The sequence below is a fragment of the Salmo trutta genome, chromosome 35 (assembly GCF_901001165.1).
Source record: "Salmo trutta chromosome 35, fSalTru1.1, whole genome shotgun sequence".
Lineage (NCBI taxonomy): Eukaryota > Metazoa > Chordata > Actinopteri > Salmoniformes > Salmonidae > Salmo > Salmo trutta.
The window spans coordinates 1,008,154-1,027,371 of NC_042991.1; the positions used below are offsets into that span (position 1 = coordinate 1,008,154).

Sequence of the window (19,218 nt, forward strand, 5' to 3'; positions counted from 1 at the left end):
TAGATGCTAATAATAGAGGCAATTCTGATCCGGGAACAGTTTCAATATTGGGCTCATAATGGCTGAGATTAAACCTATAATTGGGAGAGCCGATCTGAAATTAGTTAGGGTCCAAAAGCTACTTGGTGACACAGCACCTCAGCTAAGGATCAATGTGCAAACAATACCACACTGAATCCTACAATAAGAAGACAGGATGCTGGTGATGGCCCGGCCCACTGGCCAATGGCGGCCCTTTCTTACCTTCTGTTTCCTCTTCTCTTTCCTCTTGTCCTCCGTGTCCTGCAGCATCTTCTCTCTCCATAGGTCAAAGAAGTAGGAGGGGTTTGTGTAGAACTTCAGCCCCTCCTTACCATCATCCCTGTAGGAGCAGTAGGAAACCAGAGTTACTCCTAGACACTGATTTAAGGTCAGTTTTGCTGATCCTAGATCTGCTACTCGGAGCGTTGCAAACCAGAGATGGCTGATGAGGGTCAAATTTGGCCTCTCTTTTTATCTTTTCATTTGTCTTTCATTCTATCTTCACCCTTAACCAGGAATAATCCAACTAGAAGGAGGAAATTATCACTTCAAAACCCCTGTGATGAAAAAAAACACACACATATACCCTGCCACCCTCATGCACACATTTGTCCATCATATCATATCACATCAACATGGGAATGCGATGTGCCCAAGACGCACAAATAGCCACACTGACTCTCTCTCCTTCTCTTACACATTCTAGTCAGTGACACCACCAAAAGGTGCTGAACTAATTGCCATATATTCTGCCATAACATCATACTTGTTTCTCCATTAACCCCCTGAGTCACCTACAGAGTTTAGAGGGTTACATAACCCATAATGCACCTCTTCTTCCTAGCTACCATGGAGTGTTTGGTGACAAAAGGGAATGATTGTGAGAGAGGGATAACAAGAGGAAGAGGAAACATGAAAAGAAAGAACATCAAAAGGAGATGAGGAAGTTTAATGATATGCAACAACATGGGGAAGGATGTCAGGAGTGTGACAGAGTGGTAGGGTGTGTGTGTTTGAGTGTGTAAGTGTGTGTGTGTGAGAGAGAGAGAGAAATGCTGTTCCGACTGAGTACTATGCGTGTTTATATTGTGAGTGTGTGTGTGTGACAGGGCAGCAGCAGCTGGATCTGAAGAAAAACAGCCTGAGGTGTAGCAGACAGCCCCCTGGTGAGAAGTTCAGGAGCGAAAGAGAAAGAAAATAAGAAAGGGGGGTCATGGAAGGAAAGAGAGGACAAAAACTCAAGTGGTCCAGGAGTCCTTCAGAAGTCGTCAGAGTCAGAAGTACTGAGACACAGAGGGGTCAGAGGGCATGCTGAGTAGAGGTGTCTGTCTGTATGCAGTCCCATAGCAGCAGGTAGCCTAGTGGTTAGAGCATTGGGCCAGTAACCAAAAGGTTGCTGGATCAAATCCTGAGCTGACAAGGTAAAAATCTGCCGTTCTGCCCCTGAACAAGGCAGTTAACCCACTGTTCCCCGGTAGGCCTTCATTGTAAATAAGAATTTGTTCTTAACTGACTTGCCTAGTTAAATAAAGGTTAAATAAAAAAATAGTGATATCTACAGCTGCTTCTCAGCATAGACTAGCTCAACAGCTGACATCTATCCTAGAGAAGACAGACACTGAGCCATACAGCTATTAAACCCACACTATTAAACTGAGAACCCAGACAAATAAAAGGCCCTGGACCACTTGCTGTGGTTTCATTATGGATTATTTATCTCCAGCTGGCTCTCTGAATTCAATTCAATTTAATGGGCTTTAATGGCATGGGAAACATATGTTTACATTGCCAAAGCAAGTGAAATAGATAATTAACAAAAGTGAAATAACAATACATAATTAACAGTAAACATTACACTAAAAGAATAAAGACATTTGAAATGTCATATTATGTCTATATACAGTGTTGTAATGATTAATAAATAGTTAAAGTACAAAAGGGAAAATAAATAAACCTAAATAGAGATTGTGTTTACAATGGTGGTCTTTACTGGTTGCCCTTTTCTTGTGACAACAGGTCACAAATCTTGCTGCTGTGATGGCACACTGTGGTATTTCACCCAATAGATAAGAGAGTTTATCAAAATTGGATTTGTTTTTTAGAATTCTTTGTGGCTCTGTGTAATCTGAGGGAAATATGTGTCTCTAATATGATCATACATTTGGCAGGCGGTTAGGAAGTGCAGCTCGGGGGCGGAGCTAGCATGTTGGAGTGAACGGCTGTGTGTGAGAGAGGCTCCTGCAACTTTTTTGCGAAACAATCTAACTTAACCTACTTTATGGCACTTTTTACAACAAACGTTTCTTTCTAATACAATATTGTACATTTCTATGTGAAAATGCTGAGTAATAAGGGACCAAAGGACAATAAATCCACATCAGAGGCCTACTCCCCACCAAACAACGAGACAGACATGGCGGAAGGCACAGGTAACAACGTGACACTTACAGAACTTACCCGGGCTCTGGGAGAACTATGTGTTGCTATAGCTGAGGATCTTAAGGCTACTATTGCGGAACTGGACACCAAAATCGAGAGCACCATTCAAACGGTTGCTTCGCAGGGCCAGAGTATTGTGGAAAGCTTCTGAATTCAACGCTGGTAGGATCGATTAGTTAGAGAAGCTATGCACGTCCTTGCAGGATAGTGTGCAGAGGCTTTCTGTGAACGTGGTCGACCTAGAGGGCAGATCCAAACGTCATAACCTTTGCATTGTTGGTCTGGCAGAGAGGGTGGAGGCTGGCTCTCGCCCCACCGACTTCTTCGCCAAGCTATTGAGGGATGCAATGAGATCGGATGTTTTGGCTTCGGATCCCCAGCTGGACCATGCACATCGCGCCCTTGTCCCAGTGCCTGGACCGGGCCAACGTCCTCGCCCAGTAATCCTCTGTTGTCACAGTTTCAAGACCAAGGATCTTATCCTGCGCGAGGCTCGAATGAGGGGTAACCTGTTAAATAAAGGACACCCCTTCCGTGTCTATGAGGATTATGCGCCCGATGTGGCAAAGCACCGCGCCGGCTACAGAGATGTCATGACCAAACTCTACAAACTCCCTCTTCGCCCAGCCTTGCTCTTCCCTGCAAGACTCCTTGCTCTTCCCTGCAAGAATTACCCCTCCTTCCGGTGAGAAGATTTGGCTCTCCTCGGTTTTGGACACAGAGAAGTTTATCTGGGAATATACACCAATCCCCCGTATGGGTAGAGTGCCTTGTCATTGTGTGTTAGGGTCTGCTCATGGACTCGAATCCATACTATACCATAACGGGTGAAACCTTATTAAACTGTCTCAGCAAGGGCTACCGAACATGTAAGACGCTGAGCCAACCAAGAGCTCTTATTTAACGTTAATTTCACTTCCATTCCAGCTAGACGACTGACCTGTCGTTGGAGTTCAGAGTGATGCCTGTTTGGGTGGCCTTCCAGGTTTGATCATTGACACTTTTGGATGGATATACTTATATTCCTCCATTTTTGTTTATTGGTCAATTCTTACATTATTCTTATTACCATACCATTTATTTATTGCTTGCAGGGGACTGGGGGTGATGGTTGGGGAGGGGCAGACACAGACATCTGGATAGCAAGTTGGTGTTTTGTGCCGTTCTGCTTCTGTCATAGACGTGGGCCGCTCTCCCGATTAGATTCCCACCAGCCTTTTGTGGTGCTTGTGTCTATGTTTAGGTGTGCGTACATATAATTATTATTTGTACTATATTATTAGTATTATTATTTCATTTTTTCTCTTAGCATTTTATTATTATTAGGTATTAAGTTAGTGTAGATTATTATTTTGGGGTATGAATGTTTGTGTATGTATGTATGTAGGTGTGTATGTAGGTATGTGTATGTGTGTGTATATGTATGTATATGTCATATATATATATATATATGTATATAGTAAAAAAATGTATATATATATTTTTTTGTATGTATGTATGTATGTATGTATGTATGTATGTATGTATGTATGTATGTATGTATGTATGTATGTATGTATGTGTATATGTATGGATAGATCGGAAACAAACAATAAAAAAAAAAAATGTAAAAAAAAAAAATATACATATATAATATTATTATTATTATTTATTTTTTTTTGATTGGGGGGTACGTTTAATTTTCGCAAAATCCTTGTTCCGATCTCCTAACCCACAATCTGTAAATGTACTGCTGTCTACCTGTATGTCGGTTGCTGATGGTTTATATTTAGACCGGCATTGCTTAGCAATATAATCTTGTGATGCTATATCTTGCTTATCTCAGGGATTGACCCAAGATGACGCTTAAGTGCGCAATATGTTTAAGTTGCAACTTATTCTGTTTAGGTTTATTAGATGCTATCTGAACACTTTAATCGCGGGAGCCTCCTCAGTTCATATGTTAGTAGAAGTTCTAGGATAGTGAGAGGTGAACGTATAGTTGGGATTTTATTTTTGTTTTACCTTTTGTTCGAGGTCGCGCCGTGCATTTTTGGCATCGGCCAGACAATGTGTTTATTATTTTTATTTTTCTATTTTTTTCCCTCTTATTTGTGTATGCCTGTTAAAGGTCGGTTGATGGGGGGGGGGGGTAAATATTGGGGAAAGTAGGGGGACAGGGTGGAGAGTAAAGGTGCTTGCCGGGAGGGAGGGGTTGGTTGGATACTGCTCGGGTGTATGTGCTACATATGTCGATCGTGATGGTTTGGTGCGCTTTTTACCTTTTTATTGAGTTATATGTTATGCAGGCCACAATAGGAACTACAAACAAGAGGAGGGCGGGAGTTACATTCACTTCCTGGAATGTCAAGGGTTTAAACGAACCAATTAAGAGAGGCAAGGTCCTAGCCCACTTGAAAGCACTCTCGTCTGATATTATATTTTTGCAAGAAACCCATCTGAAAAACAATTCTCATAACAGACTTAAATGTAGGTGGGTGGGGCAAGTGTATCACTAACTTCTCTGCCAAAACGAGAGGCACAGCGATTCTGGTACGGAAAGGAATACCCTTTCTACATAAAACCACTATTGCGGATAAAGAGGGTCGTTATGTGATCATAATAGGAGAGATCCTCTCTACTTCTGTACCTCTACTAAATATCTATGGGCCAAACATTGATAACCCCTCTTTTTTCAAAAGAGTCCTTGCCCTGATTCCAGATATCTCCCATACTAACCTGGTCATTGGAGGGGACCTTAACTGTGTGCTAGACCAATATTTGCATAGATCCTCTACCCGGCAAACCGCTACCTCCTCTTCAAGCGAATTCTTGAATACCTAAATAAACAATTCTAACTTATTTGATATATGGAGGATCTCTAACCCTACGGGTAAGGAATAATCATTTTACTCTCATGTTCACAATGTTTATACTCGAATTGACAACTTTTTGGTTGATCCGAAATTACTTCCCTATGCCTGTAATATGACGTATCATGATATTATAATCTCTGACCACAGTCCACTCACCTTCTCCCTGAGATTGGGTGACATTGTACCAAATGAGAGGTTCTGGAGGTTGAATCCTCAGCTCCTCACAAGAACCAACATGCTGTGAACATCTTAAAGACCAAATAAAACATTTATTTGATACCAACGACAACACAGAGACTTCCCCAGCATTATTGTGGGAAACACTGAAGGCTAATTTGAGAGGCTGTATCATCACCTTTCAGTCTGCCAGGAGTAGGCAAAACAGAGGACAATTGGTTGAATTGGAGGGACAAATTCACTTACTGGATAGGGAGAATGCTAGCCATCCATCTATGGAGAAACATACAAAAAAATTACCTCTTTAAAATTTGAATATAATCAGATTCTCTCAGCTAAAATTGCTAAATCTTTTCTCTATGCGAAGCAAAAATATTTTGAGTTTGGTGACAAATCACACAAATTACTCGCCAGACAACTTCGAAAAAATGTGAGTGACCGAATGATTCACAAAGTTAAATCTTCATCTGGGGAATTACTCTCTTCCCCCAAAGACATCAATGACAGATTCCGTCAGTTTTATGAGACTCTATATACATCTAAAGCGGATCCTAACCTCTTAATTATGCAAAACAAATTGGAGGACTGTAATTTTCCTGCCCTGAACCAGGAAGATTCCAACTTCCTGAACAAGGAAATATCTCTTGAAGAAATTCGAGAAACAATTAAATCTCTAAGTGAATCCTATAAAACATTCAGCAACATGCTCTCTCCCTACCTGCACAAAATGTTGGTTCAGGCCAATGAAAATGGAGCTCTGCCACCTACCTTGGATGAGGTGTTCATTACAGTTAGACATAAGAAGGGTAAAGATCCGGAAGAGGTAGGGTCATACAGACCAATATCTCTCCTTAATACAGACCAAAAGATTTTAGAAAAAACTCTGGCTAACAGGCTTAGCACTTTAATTGGCAAATTGGTCCATTCGGACCAGACAGGCTTTATCCCTAACAATAAGTCATTCTTCAATCTCAGGCGCCTCTTCAACATTATGTTTTCTCAGAGGTTACCTAAAGTGGACCTTGCCGTTATATCTCTTGACAGCGAAAAGGCCTTTGACCAAGTTGAGTGGTCCTATCTATTCAAGGTCCTGCAGAAATGTAATTGATTTGATTTAGATTTTTTAATATTGGAGATGGGTTCATAAATTGGATCCAGCTTTTATATAGGAACCCCTGTGCGAGAATACTCACTAACCAATCATTGTCGCCCCGATTAAACCTTTATAGAGGGACAAGGCAGGTTTGTGCGCTGTCGCCAATGCTCTTCGCCCTAATTATTGAACCTCTCACTCAGGCGATCAGATCTCATGCAGCAATACACGGCTATAATACTAAAGATACTCTAAATAAGATTTCCCTATACGCAGATGACATTCTCCTCTATGTAACAGAACCCCAAGCTAGTATCCCATCTATTCTTGATGTGATTAATTTGTTTGGTACCTTCTCAGGATACAGAATAAATTGGAACAAGAGCAAATTAATGCCCATACAGTTGCAAAACACCTCTTGGCTATCTTCAGAAAAATGTACCTACCTAGGAATTGTAGTTACCAAACAATACTCCTCACTATTTAAAGAGAATTTCCCCTTTCTGATGCAAAAACTCAAGGCAAACATACAATTTTGGAGAACTCTCCCAATTTCTCTGCTCGGAAGAATTAATGGCATTAAAATGGTCTTCCTCCAACAACTGCTCTACCTATACCAGAACATCCCAGTATTCATACCTAAGTCCTTTCATAAACAACTGGACTCAATCTGGGATTATAAAACACACAGGATAGGTAAAAACACCTCTGTAAAACCAAGATGGAAGGAGGATTGTCTCTCTTAAATGTTATATTTTACTATTGGGCCGCTAACCTCCGTGCTGTTACGTTTTTGCTGGATGACGCACTTCCATCATCCAGCAGGCTTAGTATGGAGCGTGAAGAGTGTCACCCCTTCTCTATTGGCGCTGTGATTTTGTCGTCTGTCAACCTGGAGATATCACTTTATCGGCACAATCATATTATACATAGCACAGTCCGAATCTGGAAGCAAATTAAAGTCCACTTTGATCTTAGATCAATATCATTCATGCCCCCTGTTGCCAGGAATCCCTCCTTTGCCCCCTCTAACCTTGATAACGCCTTTGAGCGATGGGGAGAGCTAGGGATAAGTACCATAGGGGATCTACATATAGAAGGGACCTTTGCCTCCTTTGAGTTGCTGAGGGAAAGTTACAATCTTCCCAGAATTAACTTTTTCAGATACCTACAAAATGTTTATTTTTTTATTTTTTTTAATCTTTATTTTAACAGGGAAAACAGACTGAGACCTGGATCTCTTTTACGGCTGTGCCCTGTGTAAACATGTTGACATATACAGTTTTAGGCATACAGACAAGAACATTTCAAACATACAAAACAAAGACACAATTCAACAGAAACAATCACAGATAACATCATATTGATCCTCCATAACATTTTTAAAATGGGCAAGGGACACCAGAGTGTCTAACTTAAGTTGGATCTGCAGTTTGTTCCATAAATAAGGCGCAAAGGAACTAAAGGCAGTCCTACCCAACTCTGTGGAGACCGCAGGAGTCTCTAATGTAATCCACATCTGTGATCTGGTTTTAAAATTTGTATATCTAGTGGAAATTAATGATGATATATATGGAGGTAGTTTTAAAAGAAGCGCTTTATAAATAAACAAGAGAGCATGTTGCTCTCGCCTCACAGATAGAGAGGCCCAACCCACATGTTGATAAAGGATACAGTGATGAGTTTTGTAACTATCACCCGTGATAAACCTGAGTGCACAATGGTAAATAGCATCCAGTGGTTTTAATGTGTTTGCCGATGCATGCATATAGATAATATCACCATAATCTAAAACGGACATAAAAGTAGCCTGCACAATTTGATTTCTATTTACAAAGGACAGACAAGCCCTGTTTCTGTAAAGGAACCCTATCTTGAATTTGAGCTTTTTTCCCAATTCGGTAACATGTTTTTTAAAAGAAAGCCTATCATCTAACCATACCCCTAAATATTTATATGCAGAGACCTGCTTGATTTGAGTACCATCCAAGCTAGTGATTAAAAAAGTGTTTCTAACTGAGAGTTTAGACCTAGAAAAAAACATGACATTTGTTTTCTTAGCGTTTAAAACAAGTTTAAGCTGTAAAAGTGACCCCTGTAGTATCCTAAAATCAGACTCCAACTGCATTAAAGCTTGGTCCGCTGTTGGAGCAATAGAGTACATCACTGTGTCATCTGCATATAAATGGAATTTACAATATCTGACATCATCACCAATGTTGTTTATATAAAGTGAGAACAATAGTGGGCCAATTATTGAACCCTGAGGGACCCCTTTAAGTAACTTGACCCCGTCGACCATGACGGCCTGAGTTCTATCTTTAAGATAGTCATAAAACCATCGGCAGGCATCCGTGCCCACTCCTATAGATGACAGCTTACTCAAAAGGATAGCATGGTCTACAGTGTCAAAAGCTTTTGACAAATCTACAAACAACACAGCACAGTGCTTTCTATCATCTAAGGCATTTGCAATATCCTTTACAACAAGCATAGTGGCCGATGTGGTACTGTGTTTAGATCTAAAACCAGATTGATTGGTGCTAAGAATACTGTTAGCAGAAAGAAAAGACCGTAACTGTTTGTTGACTATAGATTCTAGGATCTTTGCCAGACAAGGGAGCCTAGAGATGGGTCGATAGTTATCCAAATCACTACCGTCACCTCCCTCATGTAATGGCAGAACAAAAGCTGCTTTCCACACCTTAGGGATAATTCCTGTGCTTAATGTTAGATTTAAAAAAAATTAGAGACTATGTTATAAAACACCTCCCAACATTTGGGAATGCTAAACCTTCCATGTTTGATGGATGCATAAAAATATGCCCCACCTCAGACAAACTGATATCTCATCTACATGATACTTTTCAATCTGTTAGCATACCTTCTACAGATGCCATTAACCTCTCTAGGGTATGTGGGATGCTATCGTCCCACCTAGCCAACATCCAGTGAAATTGCAGAGCACCAAATTCAAAAACAGAAATACTCATAATAAAAATTCATAAAACATACAAGTGTTATACATCGGCTTAAAGATTAACTTCTTGTTAATCCAACCGTTGTGTCAGATTTCTAAAAGGCTTTACGGCGAAAGCATACCATGCGATTATCTGAGGACAGCACCAAGCACACAAAACATTACCAACAGTTACCAGCCAAGTAGAGGAGTAATAAAAGTCAGAAATAGCGATAAAATGAATCACTTACCTTTGATGATCTTCATATGGTTGCACTCACAAGACTCCCAGTTACACAATAAATGTTTGTTTGTTCGATAAAGTCCCTCTTTATATCCAAAAACCAGGGTTTGCTTGGGGTGGTCTTAGCTGGTTGGGGTGTGGCTGGTGATGCTGTGGTCTGGGTGTAGGTCCTCTTGGCGTGGGTTCTCTCGGTGCAGGTCCTTCGAGACGGGGTCTTGCATGTCTGGGAGGGTCTCCAGCTGGTTTGGGCGGGGTGTCTGTTGCTCCTGTGTGAGGTGCTGGGGCTACGGTTAAGGGTGACATCCTTCAGGGTCCTGGCAAAAGTTGGGATTGCTGCCTTGTAGAGGTGGACCTGGGTGTAAAGGCTGTTCAAGTCCAGGGTGGAGTGGTGGTCCAGGTATACATTAGGTTTTGAGGCACAGTCTTGTGAAATGCTTGCATTCACCCACTCTATGGTGGCAGGGTGAACATATTTTTGTGGTAGCAGGGTGGAGATAACCACTTGTGTGTGGGGGAAAGTGGAAGAAGCTTTTTCAATCACTCCCTTGAGTGCTGTTGCCACCCTTACCTGCTGGGTCCTCAGGTCATTTGTGCTCGTGTGAATTATAATGTGGCTGGGAGACCCTAGTCTGTCCTTTGTCAACAGCACCAGGGCATGCCTATTGTTTAGGAACCAGAGTTTAGCCACTTTGTGTTTGGAAAAAGTTCATCCTCTTGAATGTATTTGCCATTTGAGTCAATGAGGAGCACAATCTCTGGCTTTTGTGTGTCTTCAGTAGATGTGGGGGGGTTGTCAGTAGGGCTATCGGGGGAGCTGACAGGAGGGCTGTTAGGAGGGGTGGGGTCTGTTGGGTTGGTGAGTCCTGTGTTGTCTGTCCCATTGTGGTGTTGAGGATGCGGTCCGGGTCTGAGGTGGGCTGTTCTGCTGACTTGTCTGGGGGAGTGTCCTGCTCTCTGTCACACCTCAGCTTTCTGACCTTGTCCTTCAGTGCCATGTGTGCCTCTTAGTTCTCTCACCTCAGTCCGTAAAGCAGCCAGCTCTCTCAGACAGCTGTCCATCTCCACCTTCTGCCCTCCGGGTCTTGTTGGGGGGGGGTGTTGTTGTGCTGGTTTGTTTGGTGGGCTTGTTCTGTCTGGATTGTGTGGACTAGCTCTCTAAGGAGATGGAGGAGCAGTGCAGTTGTGGGACCTGGGTGTGTTCAGTGCTGGGGGGGTGACAATACTCGTCTACAGGACAGTTTGAAGAGGTGTGATCAGACTCACTCAGGATGGGGGAGTCATCACAGAGAGAGAGCTTTTCCTGCTATTCTCTCTCTTTGATCCCATAAAAGTCCTGCTGGAACTGCATGAGGATGCCCTGTACCATTACTATCCCAGACTTGCACACGTTGACAGAGGTTGTTTCAATTTCCTCAATGTCTACTATTCTGAGTTTCCACCCTGGGCCAATACCCTCTCTCTTGACATAGGGGTAGTGTGTTCTTATAGCACTGTCCCATGCCAGGGGACGGTCTGCGTGGAAAATGAAGTTGCTTACGTTCCCCTCTTTGTAGCAGTCAGCAAATAGTTTCTCTGGATTGTCCTTGAGGAGTTTTTTTTGTACTTATCCTTGCAGGATTATTTTTTATATCCATTGGGATCTGTAGGGATAAGCTATGGGGCTTCAAAGGCCAATGCATTTGGGTGGGGGGGGGGGGGGCTTTGAAACTCTCCTGCCATTGTTGGACTCAAGAGTTTTCACACATCTGACTTCACACTTCAGTGCTAATTGAAAGTGCCGCCAGGTCTGTTCTGTCCTAGCATCTTGGTAGCTTAGTATACTTATTTACTTAGCTTTATATAACAAAATTACTTTGAGATTATTGTATTTTAGTTTTTGGCTTCAGAAGTAGCTTCAGACTGAACATTACTCACTCAGTTTTGTGTTGGATGGTATTTCCAGGTTCTGTTGTGTTTCTTCTGCAGGTTTTGGTTTGTTAGAAGTTTTTTCTTGATGGTGCTTGTAGTATAGTCCATTAGGGTAATTTTGTCCAAAATAAAGATTTTAGGTATGGAATTTTGATTTGGATTGAAGGTTTTAATGTTGAGGTTACAAACGGAGAGCCAAGTAAGCTAACATGCACACCAACAGTATAAAGATCCACCAGGCAGTTTTCCTTCTCAGGTCAAAGCTGCTATTAGCCTGGTAGTATTTGCTTGGTGTGATCAATAATGCAGTGGTTGCATCAGTAGTGTTATCACACACAGACACACAGACAGACAAAGATTCTAACCAATGGGGTGTGATTTTGAAGAGGTTCTTACCAATGACATCATGGTATGTTTATGGGCTGTTCAGGTGCTGACTAATAAGGTGTCAGGTTGCAAAAACATTACCCAATCTGGAGGGAGGTTGCTGTGATGCTCACCTGTAGGGTGTGAGGATGTTGAGGGGTGGTGGCTGCTCGCAGAGGTCAAACGTCTCCTGCAGGGGGATGGGCAGTGACAGGCGAGAAAACAGCTGCTGGTCCTGGATGGTGGAGCTCCTAAATGCCTTCCTCATAGTAATGTCCTGGAGAGATACTGGTGAGAAGGAAAGAAAGAGAGAGGCAGTCATGCAGAAGAACAGCTCCTGACTTTTTGGTTGTTAAAGGTGAGATGAACACGATGAAATTAGAAAAACATATATAAGTAATCAAATTGTACAACTGAAGATCAACACAAAAGGAAAAGATTGACAGTGTGAGTTAAAAGAGCGATCATAAAGTGGAACTGACAGCATTTTAGCAACATTAACTGAAATCTTACTACAATCTGTTCATATACTGTACACCCCCAGGAATAATATGACACTTTAAAAAAATAAAAATTTTGACAAGCGAGCATTTAGGTCATTTTCACAAATTCTTAGAATGTTTGGGAATTTCGTATACTAAGGCATTTATGAAAATTCTATAGCAATATAGAGTGGGAAAGCGGCTGTGCATTTGGTCAATTAATAGGACATAAAACCTAATAAAAACATCTTTACAGTCCTATTGATCAAACAATGATGGAAAGCTAAGGCTATCTGTTCCCTTACAAAAATGCTTTTGTTGCTACAAACTTCCTGCAAATTTTCAGCAAACTAAATAGTGTGCCACAAAATGTTGCCAGAAGTTTGAAAATGTTTTGTCACGAGTGGTGAATCTGCGGAAAACCAACAATAATATTTATTGCCACTAGTGGCAAACAGTTTACCAGAAACAGTTTCTGATGAACACATGAGTTCCAAGACCAGTAATTCTGACCGTTGATGACCAATCAACGAAACTGTTGGAAAATGGAAACCAAGCTATCAAGCTAGCTACAACACCTACCAAAGTTGTCCGGTGAGTGTCTAACTTATTAATTAAACTTCCTAATAAACTTTAACATTGTATTAGCTAAATTATGCCTAGTTAGCAATGTCATGTTTCATGGGATAGATTGAAACACATTTTGTTGATACCAGTTTCATTCTGTCAGCGCCACTGACTGACTGGCTGGTGCTTACCTAGCTGATGTTATCTATCATATTTTTGCACAATTCATGTGATAAGAAGCTAGCTAACTAATGATTTGCCTAAACACATATTTTTAGGTGAATACGTTGTTGTCTTTTAATACCAATATGCAATATGCTAGTGTCACGGTTCAGTAGCATGTTAGCTAGCACAACTGCTAAGGTAGCTAGCTAGCTACCAGAATAGAACTTCACTTTTGCAGATGGATACCCATCCCCTACCCGTGGATAGGACTAACGAGCATGCTCGCGACGCTAGCTTGTTGTCGTGGAATATAACTACATTTACAGTTTTTGTTGACGTTAGCTAACTATGTCAGTGTCTGTAACGGTGGCTAGCTAACGTAGCTAGCTAAGTCTGACACTTCTTCTGGACTGTCTCGGACACTGTTTCACTCGTTAGCCAACGTTAGACAAGTTAGCTGACTAGCTAAATTACAATAGCTAGATTTTACTTATTCTCCATCTGAGCTTATCTCATGCTTGCATGGTGATTGATTGAGTTAGCTAGAGCTACTGTACTGGTTTACGGCTGGGACTGCAAGTTTGTGTCCCGGATTCCTGTTAAGTAGCAGTTAGCTGATAGCCATCATGAAAATGGAGCAGACTAATGCTAGCAGTGCTAGCCCACCGGTGTTTTTAACCACGGCTGGGAACAAATGCGTCAGGTGTGATATTTCTTCCACACAACAACAAGATGAAGATAAGGTGGAACTGGAAAATGGACAGGGATTTGTCTGCCTTAAATGCACCACCATCAAGCAGCTTAGAAGAGATCCTCCAACTGTTAGCTTGGCAACGAGAAAAGGATAACCTGCTTTCTAAGTACACCGACCTTGCTGTAACCCAGGCAAATTGAATCTCAGTTTAAAATGCCTCCTATAGCAAAGCTGTCGTTGAGTCGGACGGTGTTGATCTGTCCCAATCTAACGGAAAGATGTTTAGCCCAACGCCACAGCCCATGGGAGACTGGAAGCTCATAAGGCGTAGGAGATCAGGGAGGCAGTCTGGCCACCCTTCATCTATCCGAGAAGATCCGATCCAGCTATCAAACAGCTTTGCCCTGCTTGAGATGGACCTACCAGCCCAGTGGCACCCTCCCCCACGGCCACCGCAGTTCAGCAGGTCACTTCCCCATCGGATTCCATCACGACCACCATCATTCTGGGCAGCTCGATAGTGAGAGATTTTGGCCTGCCTATAATCTGTGGACCGACCAAGGTCCACTGTCATCCAAGAGCTCGTGTCAATGACATCAACTCCCTCCTGCCCATGGTTCTGTCCAACTACTATATTAAAACCATTGTCACTCATGTAGGTTTTCACGACAATCTGAGGTACTGAGGGAGAACTACAAACTAAATCACGCTCACTAGCACAGGGAAGAGAATAATTATCTCTGATCCCTCCAGTGCTACCAAATGGGTACGGAACGTTTCAGCCGACTCTTTGCCCTTAACAAGTACCTGAAGAAAGTTTGCAACGACAGGAATGTCTCTTTTTGTGACAATTTTGATTTGCTGTGGGAGCAACCAGCACCTTCTAAAAGAGACAGGATTCACCCTAACCGCACCGGTTACAGGATTATTTCCAGTAACATCGCAAACTGTTTTAGAGACTGACAGATAGGGTCTGTTAGTGAGCCAGTTCTCCCTGTCAGAAGGACATCATATCAACTGCTGTAGAAATGGCACTATGGTTATTGTGAGTAACCTAATTTATGTTCCTTTAACTCAGCCTTCTAGTGACTTTATACAAACTGTCATCTCCTACCATTCTGATAAATTGTCTGAATATGTGGTTGTAACGTTAATAATTTGGTTGTTATTCCATTGGTTACCTTGAGGCAGATTCCCCAGGGGCAGATTGGCCCACACTCATTGAATATGGCGCTTTTAAAAGTTAGAGCAATCTCAAGTAAAACCTTTCTCGAGAATGACCTCATTACTGAGCGCAAAGTTGATTATATGTTTCTCACTGAAACATGGCTGTCATCAGACTGTATTGCCACTCTAATTGAAGTATCCCCCCGGGCTACAGCTTTCATACTCTATCAGAAAAGAGAAAAAGGGTGGGGGGATAGCCTCTTTCTACTAATTCTGTCAACTGTAAGGACATTTCATTTGGCGACTTTGGGTCTTTTGAGCATCATGCTGTACTGTTTAAATGTCAGCCACCAGTGCTGGCCCTAACCCTGTACAGGCCAAGAAGCACTGCCCCACTTTCTTCATTGATTTATCTGAACTATTGTCTATTGTCCTTGAGAACTATGATAAAATCATTGTGTTGGGCGATTTTAATATTCCTGTTGACAAAGAGACTGACTCCAAGGCTATTGAATTTCTGAATCTTTTGAGCTCTATGGACTTTATCCAACATGCTACTAGGCCCACCCATAACCACGGCCATACTCGGGACCTGGTTATTACTAAGGGGCTTTCTGTTGACATATCTTCTATTGTAGATGTTGCTTTATCTGATCACCACTGTATTTCTTACAACCTTGTTGCCCATAGCACAGGGTACAGTAAATTCCGGACTATAAGCCGCAACTTTTTTCCCACGCTTTGAACCTCGCGGCTTAAACAATGATGCGGCTAATATATGGATTTTTCCCGCTTTCAAATGTTTTTTCTCCAAAAAAACACATTCTGTGACGTGCTCAGTTTTTTGGCGGCATGAAGCTTTCATTAGACCAATGAAATTGCCGAACGGGTTAAGGTCAAACAGTGACGAGAGCGACAATGAAAACGAATATCGGATGAAGCAATTCTGAGGATATTCAACTCCGACACCGAAGGAGATGACTTCAGTGGTTTCAGTGCACAGGAGGAGGCAAATAGTGACCAATGACTTTCTTGGTAAGCTACTTACTGTTTACTGCAATTTTTTTAGGTTTTGTTACAAGCCGTGTTTCATTAAAGCCTATTTATTTTTGTTACAAGCCGTGTTTCGTTAAAGCCTGTGTAAAGTTAATTTGTTTCAATGTATCGGTAGGCACCTGCGGCTTATAGACATGTGCGGTTTATTTATGTTCAAAATAAAAATAAAAAAATAATTCAGTGGGTGCGGCTTATATTCAGGTGCGCTCAATAGTCCGGAAATTACGGTAATACTGAATGCATTATTAAGAAACACCATCTTAGTTGCTACAGATTTTATTGAGTGTATGAACAATACTCCACCACCTATTCTGCCTTCCTCTTGTGGTGATTTGTTCATAACTTTAATAGCAAATTACTGGAGTTATGGCATAAATGGTTGCCCTTAAAGTTGAAAAAGGCCACATCCAAACGGATGTTACCCCTGGATGAGTGAGGAAACTAATAAATGAAAGATAAATTGCAGAAAGACAGAGCGGAAGTGGAGAAAGTCAAAGTTACAGGTTCATTATGATATTCTGAGAGAGCAACTTGGCATACTGTATATAACAAGGCAATTAGAAATGCCAGACAGGCAGATTTGTCTAACTTGATCACTAGTAATCAGAATAATTAGAGAGTGCTCTTCTCGACTGTTGATGGCCTGATAAATCCTACCCCCCGCAAACCTATGTGAACTTTCCTCCACATCTAAATGTGATGAGTTTGCGGCATATTTCAGCGATGACATTAGGCTGGGTAACAGGCTAGCAAGACCTGATGAGAAGTTTGATGATATGTGCCCTAGCCTACCAGGTAAGTGATATGACAACTTAAGCCTTCTACCTGCCTTTCTGATCCTAACCCCACCACCTTCAAAATAGTTTAATTACATATCTGAAACAGCCAACTCTGTTTAAAAAAAATCCAATCGGGTTTTCGTGCCCTGCACAGAGACAGCCTTAGTTATAGTGGTAAATGATCTTAGAGCCAACACAGATGCGAAACAGCTCTCTGTCCTCTTAGATTTAAGTGCTGCATTTGACACTGTTGACCATGATGTCTTTCTGGACATACTGGAGAGGTGGTTTGGCCTCTCCGGTCCAGATCTAAATTGGTTTAGGACCTATTTAACTGGTCAAGATTTTTTTGTCAGCCTTGGTAAACATAACTCAGAGAAAATACAGATCACATGTAGGGTTCCACAAGGTTCAATTTTGGGTTCAGTACTGTTCAGTTTAAATGTTACCCCTTTGCAGCATTATCAGAAAGCACAGCATTACTTTTCACTGCTACACAACTGTACATTTCTGTGTCACCAGAGGATTTTAGCTCCACGGATAAATTCTTAGACTATAGCAGTGATTTTAAATACTTATATAAATCAAGACAAGACTGAGGAACTTATTGTTGGAGCCAAAGCACAGAGAGAGAATCTATCCGCACATTTTAATTTGTGGGCAATAAAGATAAAACAACAGGTAAAAAACCAATGTGTTATTTTAGATTCTGAACTAAATTTCGAATCACACATTAGGAATGTGACCAAAATAGCTTTTTACCACCTGAGGAACATTGCTAAGGTGCGGCCATTACTCTCTCAGGCTGATAGAGAGACTCATCCATGCTTTCATTACAAGCAGGCTGGACTACTTTAATGCTCTCCTGTCTGGTCTACCCAAGAAAGCCATTGGTCAACTACAAGCATACAGAATTCTGCAGTACGGGTGCTGACCAAGACCAGAGAGCACACATTACACCAGTTTTAAGGTCTCTGCACTGGCTGCCTGTGAGTTTTAGAATACATTTTAAGATTCGACTATTGGTTTTTAAATCAATCCACGACTGTGCACCCCAATACATGTCAGACATGCTTTTAAGTTATGTACCCAGTATGTCTCTCAGGTCCTCTAGCACTGGCATTTTAACTATCCCAAAGGCCTATGACCAAGAGGCATGGAGAGGCAGCCTTTAGTTATAATGCTTCTGGAATAGCCTGCCAGAGAACCTGAAGGGGGCATATTTAAAAGAGATCTGAAACGCATCTTTTTAGCTTTGCTTTTCATTAGAATGCTTTTTAGTTGAGAGTAGGGAATGCCAGTCATTCCAATAAATGTTACACCCCTTGAATAGGACTTGGAAATATGGAAGTATAGATTAGCCAAATTATTTTACCTGAACATAACCCCAAAACTAAGGACTTATTAGCCAGCCCTACTCTGTTGTTTATGATTTTGTTGTCATGGAGGACTGACTGGGCTCATTGATTCCAGTTCAAAAAAATTTATAATTCTGTGCTCATGGAATGGCATGCATTGAGCACTACTGAAAAGTGCTATTTACATGTGAAAAATCTATGCAATATGCTGCATTTGCTATAGGCCAATTGTTAACCGTTTTGTTAGTGACACTTTGATATCTTGATAATATTCAGCTCTTTAAAGGGCAAATCCACAGACGAAACAATAACAAAACGGTCGCCCTGCCTCTGTTTTGGTAAAAAGCTGAGAGATGGGCCTGGAGAAATGTAACCGCTTTCAGATTAATAGACAGAGCTATGGATGCAAGGACTGACCATCCATTGTATCACATTTATTGTTTAACCATGTTTTAGAAATGTTGTCTTAAAGTAATGATGGCCTGTCATTTCTCTATTTCTTATTTGAGCTGTTCTTGCCATAATATTGACTTTTATCAAATAGGTAATCTTCTGTATACCACCCCAACCTTGTCACAAGACGACTGATTGACTCAAACGCATTAAGAAGGAAAGAAATGTCACAAATTAATTTAAGAAGGCACACCTGTTAATTGAAATGCATTCCAGGTGACTACCTCATGAAGCTGGTTGAGGGAATGCCAAGAGTGTGCAAAGCTGTCATCAAGGCAAAGTGTGGCTACTTTGAAGAATCTAAAATCTAAAATATATTTTGATTTGTTTAACACTTTGTTTTGTTACTACATGATTCCATATGTGTTATTTCATAGTTTTGATGTCTTCACAATTGTTCTACAAAGTAGAAAATAGTAAAAACAAAGAAGAACC

At 41.3% G+C, this 19,218-nt stretch overlaps 1 protein-coding gene across 7 annotated transcripts in view; it reads right to left on the reverse strand.

Moving 5' to 3' along the window:
- Positions 1-19,218, reverse strand: part of LOC115174438 (wiskott-Aldrich syndrome protein family member 1) — a 172,257-nt gene that overhangs the window by 17,418 nt on the left and 135,621 nt on the right. For all 7 annotated transcript variants that reach the window (XM_029732949.1, XM_029732948.1, XM_029732953.1 and 4 more), the window contains 2 exons: positions 12,197-12,350; positions 244-361 (listed from right to left, as the gene is read on the reverse strand). In XM_029732949.1, coding sequence (XP_029588809.1) covers positions 244-361; positions 12,197-12,350 — 272 coding nt within the window. The remainder of the gene's footprint in view (positions 1-243; positions 362-12,196; positions 12,351-19,218) is intronic.